Source organism: Bufo bufo, chromosome 1 (genome assembly GCF_905171765.1).
Source record: "Bufo bufo chromosome 1, aBufBuf1.1, whole genome shotgun sequence".
NCBI lineage: Eukaryota > Metazoa > Chordata > Amphibia > Anura > Bufonidae > Bufo > Bufo bufo.
The window spans coordinates 695,807,905-695,820,616 of NC_053389.1; the positions used below are offsets into that span (position 1 = coordinate 695,807,905).

A 12,712-nucleotide genomic window follows, 5' to 3' on the forward strand; every position below is an offset into this window, starting at 1 on the left:
GTTGTATCGGAGTGCCTCTTCCTTGTAATTTTTGGCAGCACTTGCACTTTATATACAAGTAAATATACAGGAAAGAATGTTTCCTAACAATTTTTCCTCTAAAATCGATTTTATCTTTGGTTTTGTGCGTATTATTGTCAGTCTGTAAAAGTGGAGTACTACTCGGACAACATCGTTCCCAGCAGCATCCAGGGAGTCCAAGATGCATCCAGACATCCTCCCCATGCTGTTCCCGAACCATTTCAGTGGTGTTTCCATAAGTTTCTGACCTTTTCATGTGAACCAGACACCCTCCACTCTTCAGAGCAGGGGGTGCCTGGTTTAATTCTCGGGTTCTCCCATTGACTTCCATGGTGCTCGGGGGCTCGATAGAGAAACAGAGCATCCCAAAGTGTTCTACTCGACCACCAGAGTACCCGAGCTTTGGTGCTCGACCAATACTAGTCATTAGTATCAGATTGGATAAGGTCCAAAGCCCAGCATCGGTCCTGATCAGCTGCTACATGTAAAGCGGTCACTGGAACTAACACAGTTCCGTAGCCAGAAGCAGACAGATCCATACACTATGTAGTGGCAGTGCTAAGTTACCGCAGCTCATACATCAGGCTACTGTACATTCACACCTGTGATGGCAGTTTTCTTAATGGCCGTCACATGGCAATTTTCAGAACCATTTCAGTCTAGAGGGCTACTGTGTTCACATGGCCATTTTGTTAACAGCTATTAAATAGCGGCGGTCAAAAAATAGGACATTTCCAACTTTTTGCAATTTTCACAGCCAGACAGAGCTCATTTACATCAATGGGACCGTTTTAACAGCCGCTTAGACAGAAGCCCACCCATTTAGCCGCCAGTAAAAATGGATACACTAGTAGAAAATGGGCTTTCAGGGCTTAAAATAAAAAAAATTAATAATATTCTTAGTCACCTCATCCACTTGCACGTGCTGGGATACTCGCTTCTCACAGGATGCAGAAGGACCTGACGCCCCACAGCGTGATGACGTGAAGTCCCCTTCACTGGATGCAGCAGGATCTGCAGCAAGTGTCACAGTGTGTTCAAGTGGATGAGGTGGCAGTTATACAGGAGGCAAATATATATATATATATATATATATATATATATATACACACTGTATACAGTATATAGGCACAACTGGTGGCCAGTACACAGAGGGTACAACAATGTACATAGGCACAACGAGGGGTCATTATACCTACAGGGGGCACAACTATATACAGGGAGTGCAGAATTATTAGGCAAGTTGTATTTTTGAGGATTAATTTTATTATTGAACAACAACCATGTTCTCAATGAACCCAAAAAACTCATTAATATCAAAGCTGAATATTTTTTGGAATAGTTTTTAGTTTGTTTTTAGTTTTAGCTATTTTAGGGGGATATCTGTGTGTGCAGGTGACTATTACTGTGCATAATTATTAGGCAACTTAACAAAAAACAAATATATACCCATTTCAATTATTTATTTTTACCAGTGAAACCAATATAACATATCAACATTCACAAATATACATTTCTGACATTCAAAAACAAAACAAAAACAAATCAGTGACCAATATAGCCACCTTTCTTTGCAAGGACACTCAAAAGCCTGCCATCCATGGATTCTGTCAGTGTTTTGATCTGTTCACCATCAACATTGCGTGCAGCAGCAACCACAGCCTCCCAGACACTGTTCAGAGAGGTGTACTGTTTTCCCTCCTTGTAAATCTCACATTTGATGATGGACCACAGGTTCTCTATGGGGTTCAAATCAGGTGAACAAGGAGGCCATGTCATTAGATTTTCTTATTTTATACCCTTTCTTGCCAGCCACGCTGTGGAGTACTTGGACGCGTGTGATGGAGCATTGTCCTGCATGAAAATCATGTTTTTCTTGAAGGATGCAGACTTCTTCCTGTACCACTGCTTGAAGAAGGTGTCTTCCAGAAACTGGCAGTAGGACTGGGAGTTGAGCTTGACTCCATCCTCAACCCGAAAAGGCCCCACAAGCTCATCTTTGATGATACCAGCCCAAACCAGTACTCCACCTCCACCTTGCTGGCGTCTGAGTCGGACTGGAGCTCTCTGCCCTTTACCAATCCAGCCACGGGCCCATCCATCTGGCCCATCAAGACTCACTCTCATTTCATCAGTCCATAAAACCTTAGAAAAATCAGTCTTGAGATATTTCTTGGCCCAGTCTTGACGTTTCAGTTTGTGTGTCTTGTTCAGTGGTGGTCGTCTTTCAGCCTTTCTTACCTTGGCCATGTCTCTGAGTATTGCACACCTTGTGCTTTTGGGCACTCCAGTGATGTTGCAGCTCTGAAATATGGCCAAACTGGTGGCAAGTGGCATCTTGGCAGCTGCACGCTTGACTTTTCTCAGTTCATGGGCAGTTATTTTGCGCATTGGTTTTTCCACACGCTTCTTGCGACCCTGTTGACTATTTTGAATGAAACGCTTGATTGTTCGATGATCACGCTTCAGAAGCTTTGCAATTTTAAGAGTGCTGCATCCCTCTGCAAGATATCTCACTATTTTTGACTTTTCTGAGCCTGTCAAGTCCTTCTTTTGACCCATTTTGCCAAAGGAAAGGTTGCCTAATAATTATGCACACCTAATATAGGGTGTTGATGTCATTAGACCACACCCCTTCTCATTACAGAGATGCACATCACCTAATATGCTTAATTGGTAGTAGGCTTTCGAGCCTATACAGCTTGGAGTAAGACAACATGCATAAAGAGGATGATGTGGTCAAAATACTCATTTGCCTAATAATTCTGCACGCAGTGTGTATAGGCACAATTGGGGGCCATTAAAAGTACAGGGGACACAAAGGGGTGCATTGTTTACACTGGGAGGCACAATATATAAACTGAGGCAACTGCAGGGGTTGGGGTTTTAACTTAAAAACCCAGTGAATATCATCAATGGATGCAAAATTATAAAAACAGACAGATGTCCAGAAAATAGATGCACAAATAATTGAAAAATGGCTATGAAAAACTGACAGTGTGTCCTTTTTTATAGTTGTTTTTTTTTCCCACTGACATGTGAATGTAGCCTTAATGGGAGCTGAGTTCCAGTAACTGGAATGGCCATCACACAGTGTATGGAGCTGTCTGCTTCTGGCTATGTAGTCCTGACTCCTGCTAGCAGCTCATTGTGGCAGTACAGTGTGTCAGACCACCACCAATCTGATACTGATGACCTATCCTAAGGAAAGTTCAGTAATATCAAAGACCAGGAAAGTCCCTTTAAAGCGAACCTTTCACCTGGATTTCACTTAATAAACTATCAAAAGTACCTTATAGATCATCCTCATTGTGTTAGCACACGGTCTTGTCCCGCTTTTCTGTCATGTATATGCATGGAAAAATCGCTTTATAAAGTACTCTTCTCCAGCTCCACAAGTCACGGTAGAAGTCAAGGGGGTAGCCCTTCTCTCACTCCAGGCTGTAACTCCCCTGCCCTAACCCCGCCTCTATGCAGTCTAATTGACACCCGGCTCAGTCGCCGGGACCGCGCTTGTACAGGCGGCGCATGCGCCGTCGGACTCAAGCGCGATCCTGTAACTGAATCGCGCATGCGCCGTCCCCGATGCCTGCCTGTCTTCTCTTCCTCACGCGCGATTCAGTTACAGGATCGCGCTGGAGTCCGACGGCGCATGCGCCGCCTGTACAAGCGCGGTCCCGGCGACTGAGCTGGGTGTCAATTACACTGCATAGAGGCGGGGTTAGGGAAGGGGAGTTACAGCCTGGAGTGAGGGAAGGGCTACCCCCTTGACTTCTACCGTGACTTGTGGAGCTGGAGAAGAGTACTTTAGAAAGCGATTTTTCCATGCATATACATGCCAGAAAAGCGGGACAAGACCGTGTGCTAACACAATGAGGAGGATCTATAAGGTACTTTTGATAGTTTATTAAGTGAAATCCAGGTGAAAGGTTCGCTTTAAGCTTCATGATGTAAAAGTCCTTTACTTTTAAAGATAAAAGCCAGCTGAAATGGCAAATTATGACCGTTATGGTTAACCATCATGTTAAAACTACTGTATATGCAAGTGATCGCTCACAATGGCCAAGAAGTGTAGCAAGCAGATTGCACTGTTCTTTTTAATCATGCCCCTAATCTCCCAATTTAGTCTGGCATGTTGCTGGTGGAAATGGCCAAAATCTGGACTATTATGTACTTGTGGCTGGCCTTATTCACCATGATTAGTGGAGTAAATACAGCTGCTATATATATCAAAGCTCATAGAAATAGGATGTAAACCAACACATGTACAATATGATGATATATCGGACCAAAACTAATACATAAAATGAAAAAGACTGAGAGTGGAGTATGTGGGAGGTTATATAGCATTGGTCATAGGAAAGTAAATGTTTGGATGGTAAAAAGACATGGAAGTTACATGACTTGTGAGGTGTAAGTGACTTACCTGACTATTATTGTTGAAATTATTATATGTAGAGATGGACTTCTTGAAATTCAGTTCATCTCTGATTTGCCAATTTAAAAAAAAAAATCGGTGTGGGTCTGAATCAATTCTACTTAAATCCAATATTACCTAAAAATTGGTATGTAACACTTTAAGGTCATCTAGGACTCAGATCTGGTCCTAGAAGACCAAACAGAGAGAGATAGACCCATACATACTTCTCTCAGTCAGATGTGCACACCTGTTCTCCTTCCAAAATTACAAGAGTACTGAGTGTCTCAAGACAAAAATGCCCTGGTTAGTTGAGTGGCCTTGAAGGTGCTCTTTCGCATTATGGAGACCACCTAGTATTCATGAGGAGTATTCTAGTCCAGCTAATGCTGCCCTGTGTTTCTGAGAAAAATGTTCATATCTTAGATCTGCTGACATCAGATAGACTCAGTGGGGGAGATTTATTAAACGGATGTAAAGCAGAACTGGCTTAGTTCCACCTTTCATTTTTTACAGCTCCTTTCGGAAATCAAAGGTGGAATATGATTGGTTGCTATGGGCAACTAAGGCAGTTCTAATTAACACCAGTTTGACAAATCTCCCCCTTTGTTTTTTTTCTTTTTGGTAGAAAAAATTATGATTATCTTTTACAGAAACCCAAAGGTATGGAAATTTTCATTTTGAAAAAGCGTTATTGAACAGTTTAAAGCTACAACCAGGGGAAAATCTGGTGGTAGCCTCAGACTGTTCAATCAATGCTTTTTACATATAATATTTTCCCTTGGTGCCAGCCTAAAATTGTTCAATTTGTGCTTTTACATAATGGAAAGCTAATTTGAATAACATTAAGTTTCCGGGAAAGATATTAAAATTTGCTTTTCTTAATAAAAAAAAAAAAAGAACACTTGTTGCTAGAAGAAATAAGATATACTAAACTGCTTATACTTCTCCCAGAATCGTAGAGCAACATTGGTTGGACTACAATACTTTACATGCACACTAGATGGTCACCTAAATGAGAAAGAGCACCCCCAAAGCAACCCAAAGCCACTCAGCTAACTAGGGCCTTTTTTATTTTATTTTTTTGTCTTGAGGTACTTAGTACTCTCGTTCTTTTGGCAAGAGAACTGGCTTGCATGTCTCACTCAGGGAAGCAGGATACTTGGAGATTCGGTACTCTTGTCCTTTTGGAAAGAGAAATATTATGTATTTTACTCTATTGCCTGAACTGAATCACAAGAATCACAAGAAATTCAGGATGAATTTCAAATCCGTAGAGTTGATTTTTTTCATCTCTGAATTTGTACATGTGCAGCCCACCAGAGAGGTGTGAGGTGGATGGGGTGGGAGTGGTCGCGGTGGCATTGAGGGTGGTTCTAATCCTCACAGTGGCTAACCATGCTCCAGCATTCTCCCAGGGTGTGTGTGCAGTGCGTGGAGGGGTGCAACCCTTCCTCCTCTCAGGGCACACCCTGGATTTTGGAGTCTCCTGCCTGGTGGTGGCTGGGGTGCCTTTGGTCAAAGATAAGTTGCAGAGTTCAAATCAGGAGAGCAAGGTGATTGGGCCAGGTAAGAGGAAAAATTACCAGACCTGTTTGGTTATATTAAAATATAGTCTCTCTTTTATTTGACAAATGCAGGTAACATACACAATTCTCAAATACAGTGCCTTGCAAAAGTATTCACCCCCCTTGACTTTTTTCGTATTTTGTTACATTACAGCCTTAAGTTCAATGCTTTGTTAATCTGAATTTTATGTGATGGATCAGAACACAATAGCTAAGTTGGTGAAGTGAAATGAGAAAAATATATAAATAAAAATATTGTTTAGAAATAGAAAACAGAAAATTGGCATGTGCGTATTTATTCACCCTCTGTATTAGGAAGCCCATACCAATTACGGTACCTTCAGAAGTCACATAATTAGTAAAATGATGTCCACCTGTGTGCAATCTAAGTGCCACATGATCTTTCATTACATATACACACCTTTTTTGAAAGGCCCCAGAGGCTGCAACACCTAAGCAAGAGGCATCACTGACCAAACACTGCCATGAAGACCAAGGAACTCTCCAAACAAGTAAGGGACAATGTTGTTGAGAAGTACAAGTCAGGGTTAGGTTATAAAAAAAAATCCAAATATTTGATAATCCCCATGAGCACCATCAAATCTATCATAACCAAATGGAAAGAACATGGCACAACAGCAAACCAAGAGACAGCCGCTCACCAAAACTCACGGACCGGGTAAGGAGGGCATTAATCAGAGAGGCAGCACAGAGACCTAAGATAACCCTGGAGGAGCTGCAGAGTTCCACAGCAGAGACTGGAGTATCTGTACATAGGACAACAATAAGCCGTATTCTCCATAGAGCTGGGCTTTATGGCCGAGTGGCCAGAAGAAAGCCATTACTTTCAGCTAAAAATAAAAAGGCACGTTGTGAGTTTGCGAAAAGGCATGTGGGAGACTACCAAAATGTATGGAGGAAGATGCTCTGGTCTGATGAGACTAAAATTGAACTTTTTGGCCATCAAAGAAAACGCTATGTCTGGCGCAAACCCAACACATAGCATCAACCAAAGAACTCCATCCACACAGTAAAACATGGTGGTGGTGGCAGCATCAAGCTGTGGGGATGTTTTTCAGCAGCCGGGATTGGGAAACTGGTCAGAGTTGAGGGAAAGATGGATGGTGCTAAATACAGGGATATTCTTGAACAAAACCTGTACGACTCTGTGCGTGATTTGAGGCTAGGACGAAGGTTCGCCTTCCAGCAGGACAATGACCCCAAACACTCTGCTAAAGCAACATGTAAGGGAAACATGTAAATGTGTTGGAATGGCCTAGTCAAAGCCCAGATCTCAATCAAATATAAAATCTGTGGTCAGCCTTAAAGATTGCTGTTCACCAGAGCAAACCATCCAACTTGAAGAAGCTGGAGCAGTTTTGCAAGGAAGAATGGGCAAAAATCCCAGTGGTAAGTTTATAGAGACTTATCCAAAACTACTTGGAGCTGTGATTGCCGCAAAAGGTGGCTCTACAAAGTATTGACTTTAGGGGGGGGAGAGTTATGCACATTGACTTTTTCTGTTATTTTGTCCTATTTGTTGTCTGCTTCACAATAAAAATAAAAACAAACATCTTCAAAGTTGTGGGCATGTTCTGTAAATTAAATGAGGCAAATCCTCAAACAATCCATGTTAATTCCAGGTTGTGAGGCACCAAAATACGAAAAAAGTCAAGGGGGGTGAATACTTTTGCAAGGCATTGTATATTATTAAAAGGTATGCTTTCCCAAAGGCTGTGTATAGGTGATGGCTACTAAGATGGTTGCCCCTTTCTATAGATGCAAGTAGGGTTGAGCGAACCCGAATGGAAAAGTTTGGGTTCGTACCGAACTTTGCGAGTTCAGGTACCCGGACCCAAACCAAGACTTTTTTACTGAAGTTCGAGTTCGGTGCTTAGGTGATTTTATTATTTTCCATTATAACATGGTTATAACGGAAAATAATAGCATTCTTAAGACAGAATGCTAAATAAAATGGCCATTGAGGGGTTAAAAATTATTTTTAAAAAAACTCACCTTATCCACTTGATCGCGCAGCCAGTATCCTTTTCTTTCTTCAGGACCTGCAAAAGGACCTGCGATGACGTCACCGCGCTCACCACGTGAGTGTGGTGGCGTAATCGCAGGTCCTGCTGAATGTAGATATCTTCATTCTATCTTAAGACTGCAATCATTTTCCGTTATAACCCTGTTATAACAGAAAATAATAAAGAGAAGTTCGGGTCCCCATTGATTTTAATGGGGTCTGGTTTCAGGTTCGGTGTTCGGGTCCCAAACTTCACCAGGTTCGCTCATCCCTAGATGCAAGCAATCTTCCCAAATGACCAAAGGCATGTGATTTCTCTTATTATTTCTCTTCAATGCCCAATTGCGGCGTGCAGTCCTAGAATGGATGGCCAGTCTGCCTCGATAGTGTGGCAGGCACCAGAAACAACGTAACCCAGACCATGTGTGGTAAAGTCTAAGTATAGTTGCTTTTAATTGGTCCTCAACCTTCTAGATGTCTGTTCTGTTTCCCCTCAGAGGTTGATTCTTAGCTTAGTTGATTTTCTGGAAGCTTGAAATTACACAGGGATATATTCTAACCCTAACCCTGGATAAATTCTGCTTCAGCTACACACAAGCTCTTGACCTGGGTTACTTGTTAGCACCACATACTAAACAGGTCCTTCCTCTTGGCCTGCTTACCTGGAACTCTCTAGCACATCATTCCTCTTGGTCCTCTTGCAAACAAGTCACTAGCCAGAGGAAAGTGGGGCCAGCCAACCACCAGGCAATTGTTACTAAGGACTGCCAGTTAACTATTTATTTCCCATATACAGCCTTTTGAGATACATAGTACATAATAAAGTCACATTAGCCGTACCACTGAAAGTGCATAGTTAGCATCACAGTAAACATTGTGACAACTTAAGCAATGAATTATTTGATAACTTTAGCAGTGAACCATAGTGCATCAGAACATTAACCCTTTAGCTGTGAACCACCAGGTAACTGGACATGTACATATACTACAGCATTAATGTATGGACTTAAAGGGCTTATAACATTTTAGTGACTAAAGCTGACTTATGGTAACTAAACGGTAACTAAACAGTATTGGTCCCATTTATTAAAACTGGTATTGTGTACCCTAGTCTTATTAATCAGGGTTTGCTTGTTTGAGATGTGCATGCCTCCTTATAATTGTGGATGATCTTCAATCCTAACTTGTGTCTGACTCGGAAATCATCTCTAAGCTGTGATTTCAGCTATCATTTATGCCAGTTTTCAGGCATATATTATCTTAAATATGCTGGGCCACCATGCCCTAATCCCATAACGCCCCTATGATGCACATTTAAAAAACTGGCTTGCTTGATGTAAAACAGGTAAAAGTCGCCATTTTTGCTACTTTTGGCTTCCTAAGTCAAAAAATGAGACATGCTCTATTTTTTTGACAAATATGAGCAAACAGCCTATGTTACATCAGACCCTAATACTGCTAAAACTTTTTGCTTTATTTTTGGGAGTAGACACTCCCAAGCTGAGATCTCAGGGACCATGACTGGATGGAGGTACTCATTTTATTTAGTCCTATGTACACAATTCATTTTTTAAGAATAGAATTTGTGTGGCTGCTGTATGCATTTGATGTGTGTGTGTTATTGCTGTAAGAAGAAGGATGTCACAGTAAGGCTATGTAAGGCATAAGCTGAAAAATACAGACAAACCCCAGATCCGCAAAACACGGCTACCAGATATGTGCATCCCACATTTTCATGTCCTACACTACTGCAAAAATGCCTATTTTTCTGCAACATGTTCTATCTTCTGGATGCAGAAAGCCCCACTGAAATGAATAAGACCAAAAATACGGTTGTGTGTATGAGGCATCAGAGAAATCAACTTCTGAAATCCAGGTACTATTTTTGCTGTATACCTTTTTTATCAGAAGCATTTTCACCTGTGCCTATAAAATACATACCATATAGTAAATGAGTGGATTTGGGATATATTTAGGAAAAATCAGCTTCTAAATCACTGCAAAGAAGTGGCCTACTATTTCTTGAAGCATACTTTTAAACAATGGCATAAAAATACGTGCCCATGTGAACTATGGTGCATATTTCTGATTGAAAGTAATGACAAGAAGATATACTGTATGCTAGATGAGTGTCCATATGTCATATATGCATGCACGACTTTCCCTATTTTTCACGAATTCTGTAACAGAGGTCCCGAACTGAGTCTTCGACACAGATGTGAATGTAGCCTTAGGTATTACTTTCAATAACACCAAAAATATAATAAAAAGTCTTAAAGGGGTTCTCCGGTAATAAAAAAAAATGAAAATACTTAAATATTACTTTATTATAAATATATTCCCAAATACCTTTCATTAGTTATAATGGCTCGTTTTGTCTAAGGAGCAATGATTAGAAAAAACAAAATGGCTGCCGTCCTGTTAGTACACATAAAACCTGTCCTAATCACACAGGAGGACAAATTACTTCACAACACTGCGCTAAAGAGCTGCCTCATCCTCCTCTCTACTCAGATTGTTAGGGATTATGATCCTGACTACAGTTTAATATGACAATTAACTGAATCTTTGTGGGAATGGAGATGGAGTTCATCAGGAGACATGAAGTACAGAGAGGACTTGAATTGTAATTCCTGCACAGAACCTCAGGAATGATGCGCTATGGCTCCATCTTTCTAGGGATCGGTGGAAGAAGTTGAGACTAGACCCTGACCGATCAATGATGTGCCATCACACACTTTGAGGTTTCAGTATTTCATAGCAGACTAAAATCTGAGAACTGTGGTTGTAGTCCTAGATCACAGCTATGACAGGCTGTCATACAGGCGCACAGGAAGAGGAGCGTAGACAGCACAATATGAGCCACCCCTTATACATATATAACTCTTGCTCCAATATAAAAAGTTATGAATGGTGAATGTCAGTGCTATTTAAATAATATAGTAGCACAAAATGCAACATTATCGCTGGTCAAACACTAGGAAGCATACAGATCTTGAAGTAAATTCCATACACATCATGGGTTAACTCCACTTACCCATGCCAAAATGCTGCTTACCTGTAAAGTAGAAAGCAGAACTTGCAAACCACTAGAGCCTTCACTTGCCATGTCTGTGCCAATGACAACTATGCCGTGCTCACCCTGTGGTCAGGCAGGCAACCAGCAGACACAATGCAGCTCAGCCCCTCTCTGCCAAGTCCCTGATGCTGTCCGTCCTAAGGGCAGATCAAGTCACACCTAGACTGGCATGCTACTATACAAAGCGGTGCAATTCTAGACCTCAGCTGGGGAAATAAATGCCAGCTTGCCACTGTGAAAACGACATTAATTTCCTATGTAAAGAATCTCAGAGAATAAGCAGGGTCTCATTGCTGGAGATATGTGAGAGAGGTCAGGGGTAGAACTCCTTGTTGGGAATGGGGGAGGTAGCTAGGAACTTGTAGTCAGCAAACAAAACAGGCTGGAGAGAGGCGAAGAAGATGACAGACACCGGCAGCCTGTGTGAACTGTACAAAGGTCCCCGGGAAGACAGGAGTTGTGGACTTGCTTCTTTCCAGCCTCCTAGTCCACATGAAATTGGAGACTGGATTGACATATAGTGCACGCCAAATGGGACCTCCAGGGTAAAGAAAATAACCACCCCAAATCCTAAAAAGCAGCACGCTGCGTTCTATAGACTAAAAACCTGCAATACTGGTAGTAATAACGTTATCTGATATTTCCCTACTTTTACCTTGAAATATCAGAACATCGATTATAATCAGTTCAATAAAGAATCCCTGATGTACGGTAATTGCCTTCAATGAAGACACTTGGAAAGAACAGAATATTGAGTTTTAATCGATTGAAAATGTATTTTTTTTTTTATTATGAACAGCAACTAAACACAAGTCTTTTTGTATAATGATCAGTTGCAATTTTAGTTCTGTGAATAACAGAAGTGAGAAAATCTTTAGTGTTTTGTGTTGGGTGCCTCGCTGCAGGTAGACACTAGAACGTCTCCTCCTCAGACCTGAAATCCTCAACACCGCTCAGAATCTTAGAAGAAAAGAAAAAATGACAAATTCGGTAACTAAAATTTGTTTTGAAGCGACCCATTATTTAGTCTTTTCACAAGGAGAACAGGAAACTTTATTATGGTACGCAAAGGTAGCTATCAAAACCGTAATTAAAGAACTATTTGCCTAGATATGAGATGGAACGGTTCCTTTGACTTCTCTCAATTTTTCATTTGAATGAAACCCGGCGATTTCAGCTGGCAGAATGACAGGAAAAGTACATTTAGTCATTCAGACAATATCTGCCATACCATAGTTTACTTAGTATTATCCGACAATGAATACAAAGGGATACAACTATAATAGGAAATGGATCCAGCCGGCTCTGACTTTACACAGTATCAATTATAGCTTCAGGATATTTATTGACGTCAGATCTGCTCCAATTTGTCCTACTTATCCTTGAAATGAAAAACAGAATTTACTTTTATTAATGCAAGTATCACACTGACTTGTATAATCCATTGTGCTTAATCCAGTGCATGCTGGGTTCATGAGGAAGATACTGTATGTCATATTATTATTATTTATTATTAAAGCGCCATTCATTTCATAGCGCTGTACATATGAAAAGGGGGTATACATACATAATACAGACAATTGTACTAAGCATAAACAAGA

The 12,712-nt window shown here is 41.0% G+C and overlaps 1 protein-coding gene and 1 long non-coding RNA gene across 2 annotated transcripts in view; both read right to left on the bottom strand.

The window, feature by feature from the left end:
* The window catches only part of AGBL1 (AGBL carboxypeptidase 1), a 1,172,656-nt gene extending 1,161,283 nt beyond the window's left edge, over positions 1–11,373 (bottom strand). The window contains exon 1 of the mRNA XM_040414188.1: positions 11,091–11,373. Coding sequence (XP_040270122.1) covers positions 11,091–11,141 — 51 coding nt within the window. The 5' untranslated portion in view covers positions 11,142–11,373. The remainder of the gene's footprint in view (positions 1–11,090) is intronic.
* A 579-nt stretch (positions 11,374–11,952) lies between these two features.
* Positions 11,953–12,712, bottom strand: part of LOC120985958 — a 154,232-nt gene continuing 153,472 nt past the window's right edge. Inside the window, exon 3 of the long non-coding RNA XR_005775610.1 lies at positions 11,953–12,071. This is a non-coding gene — a long non-coding RNA (uncharacterized LOC120985958). The remainder of the gene's footprint in view (positions 12,072–12,712) is intronic.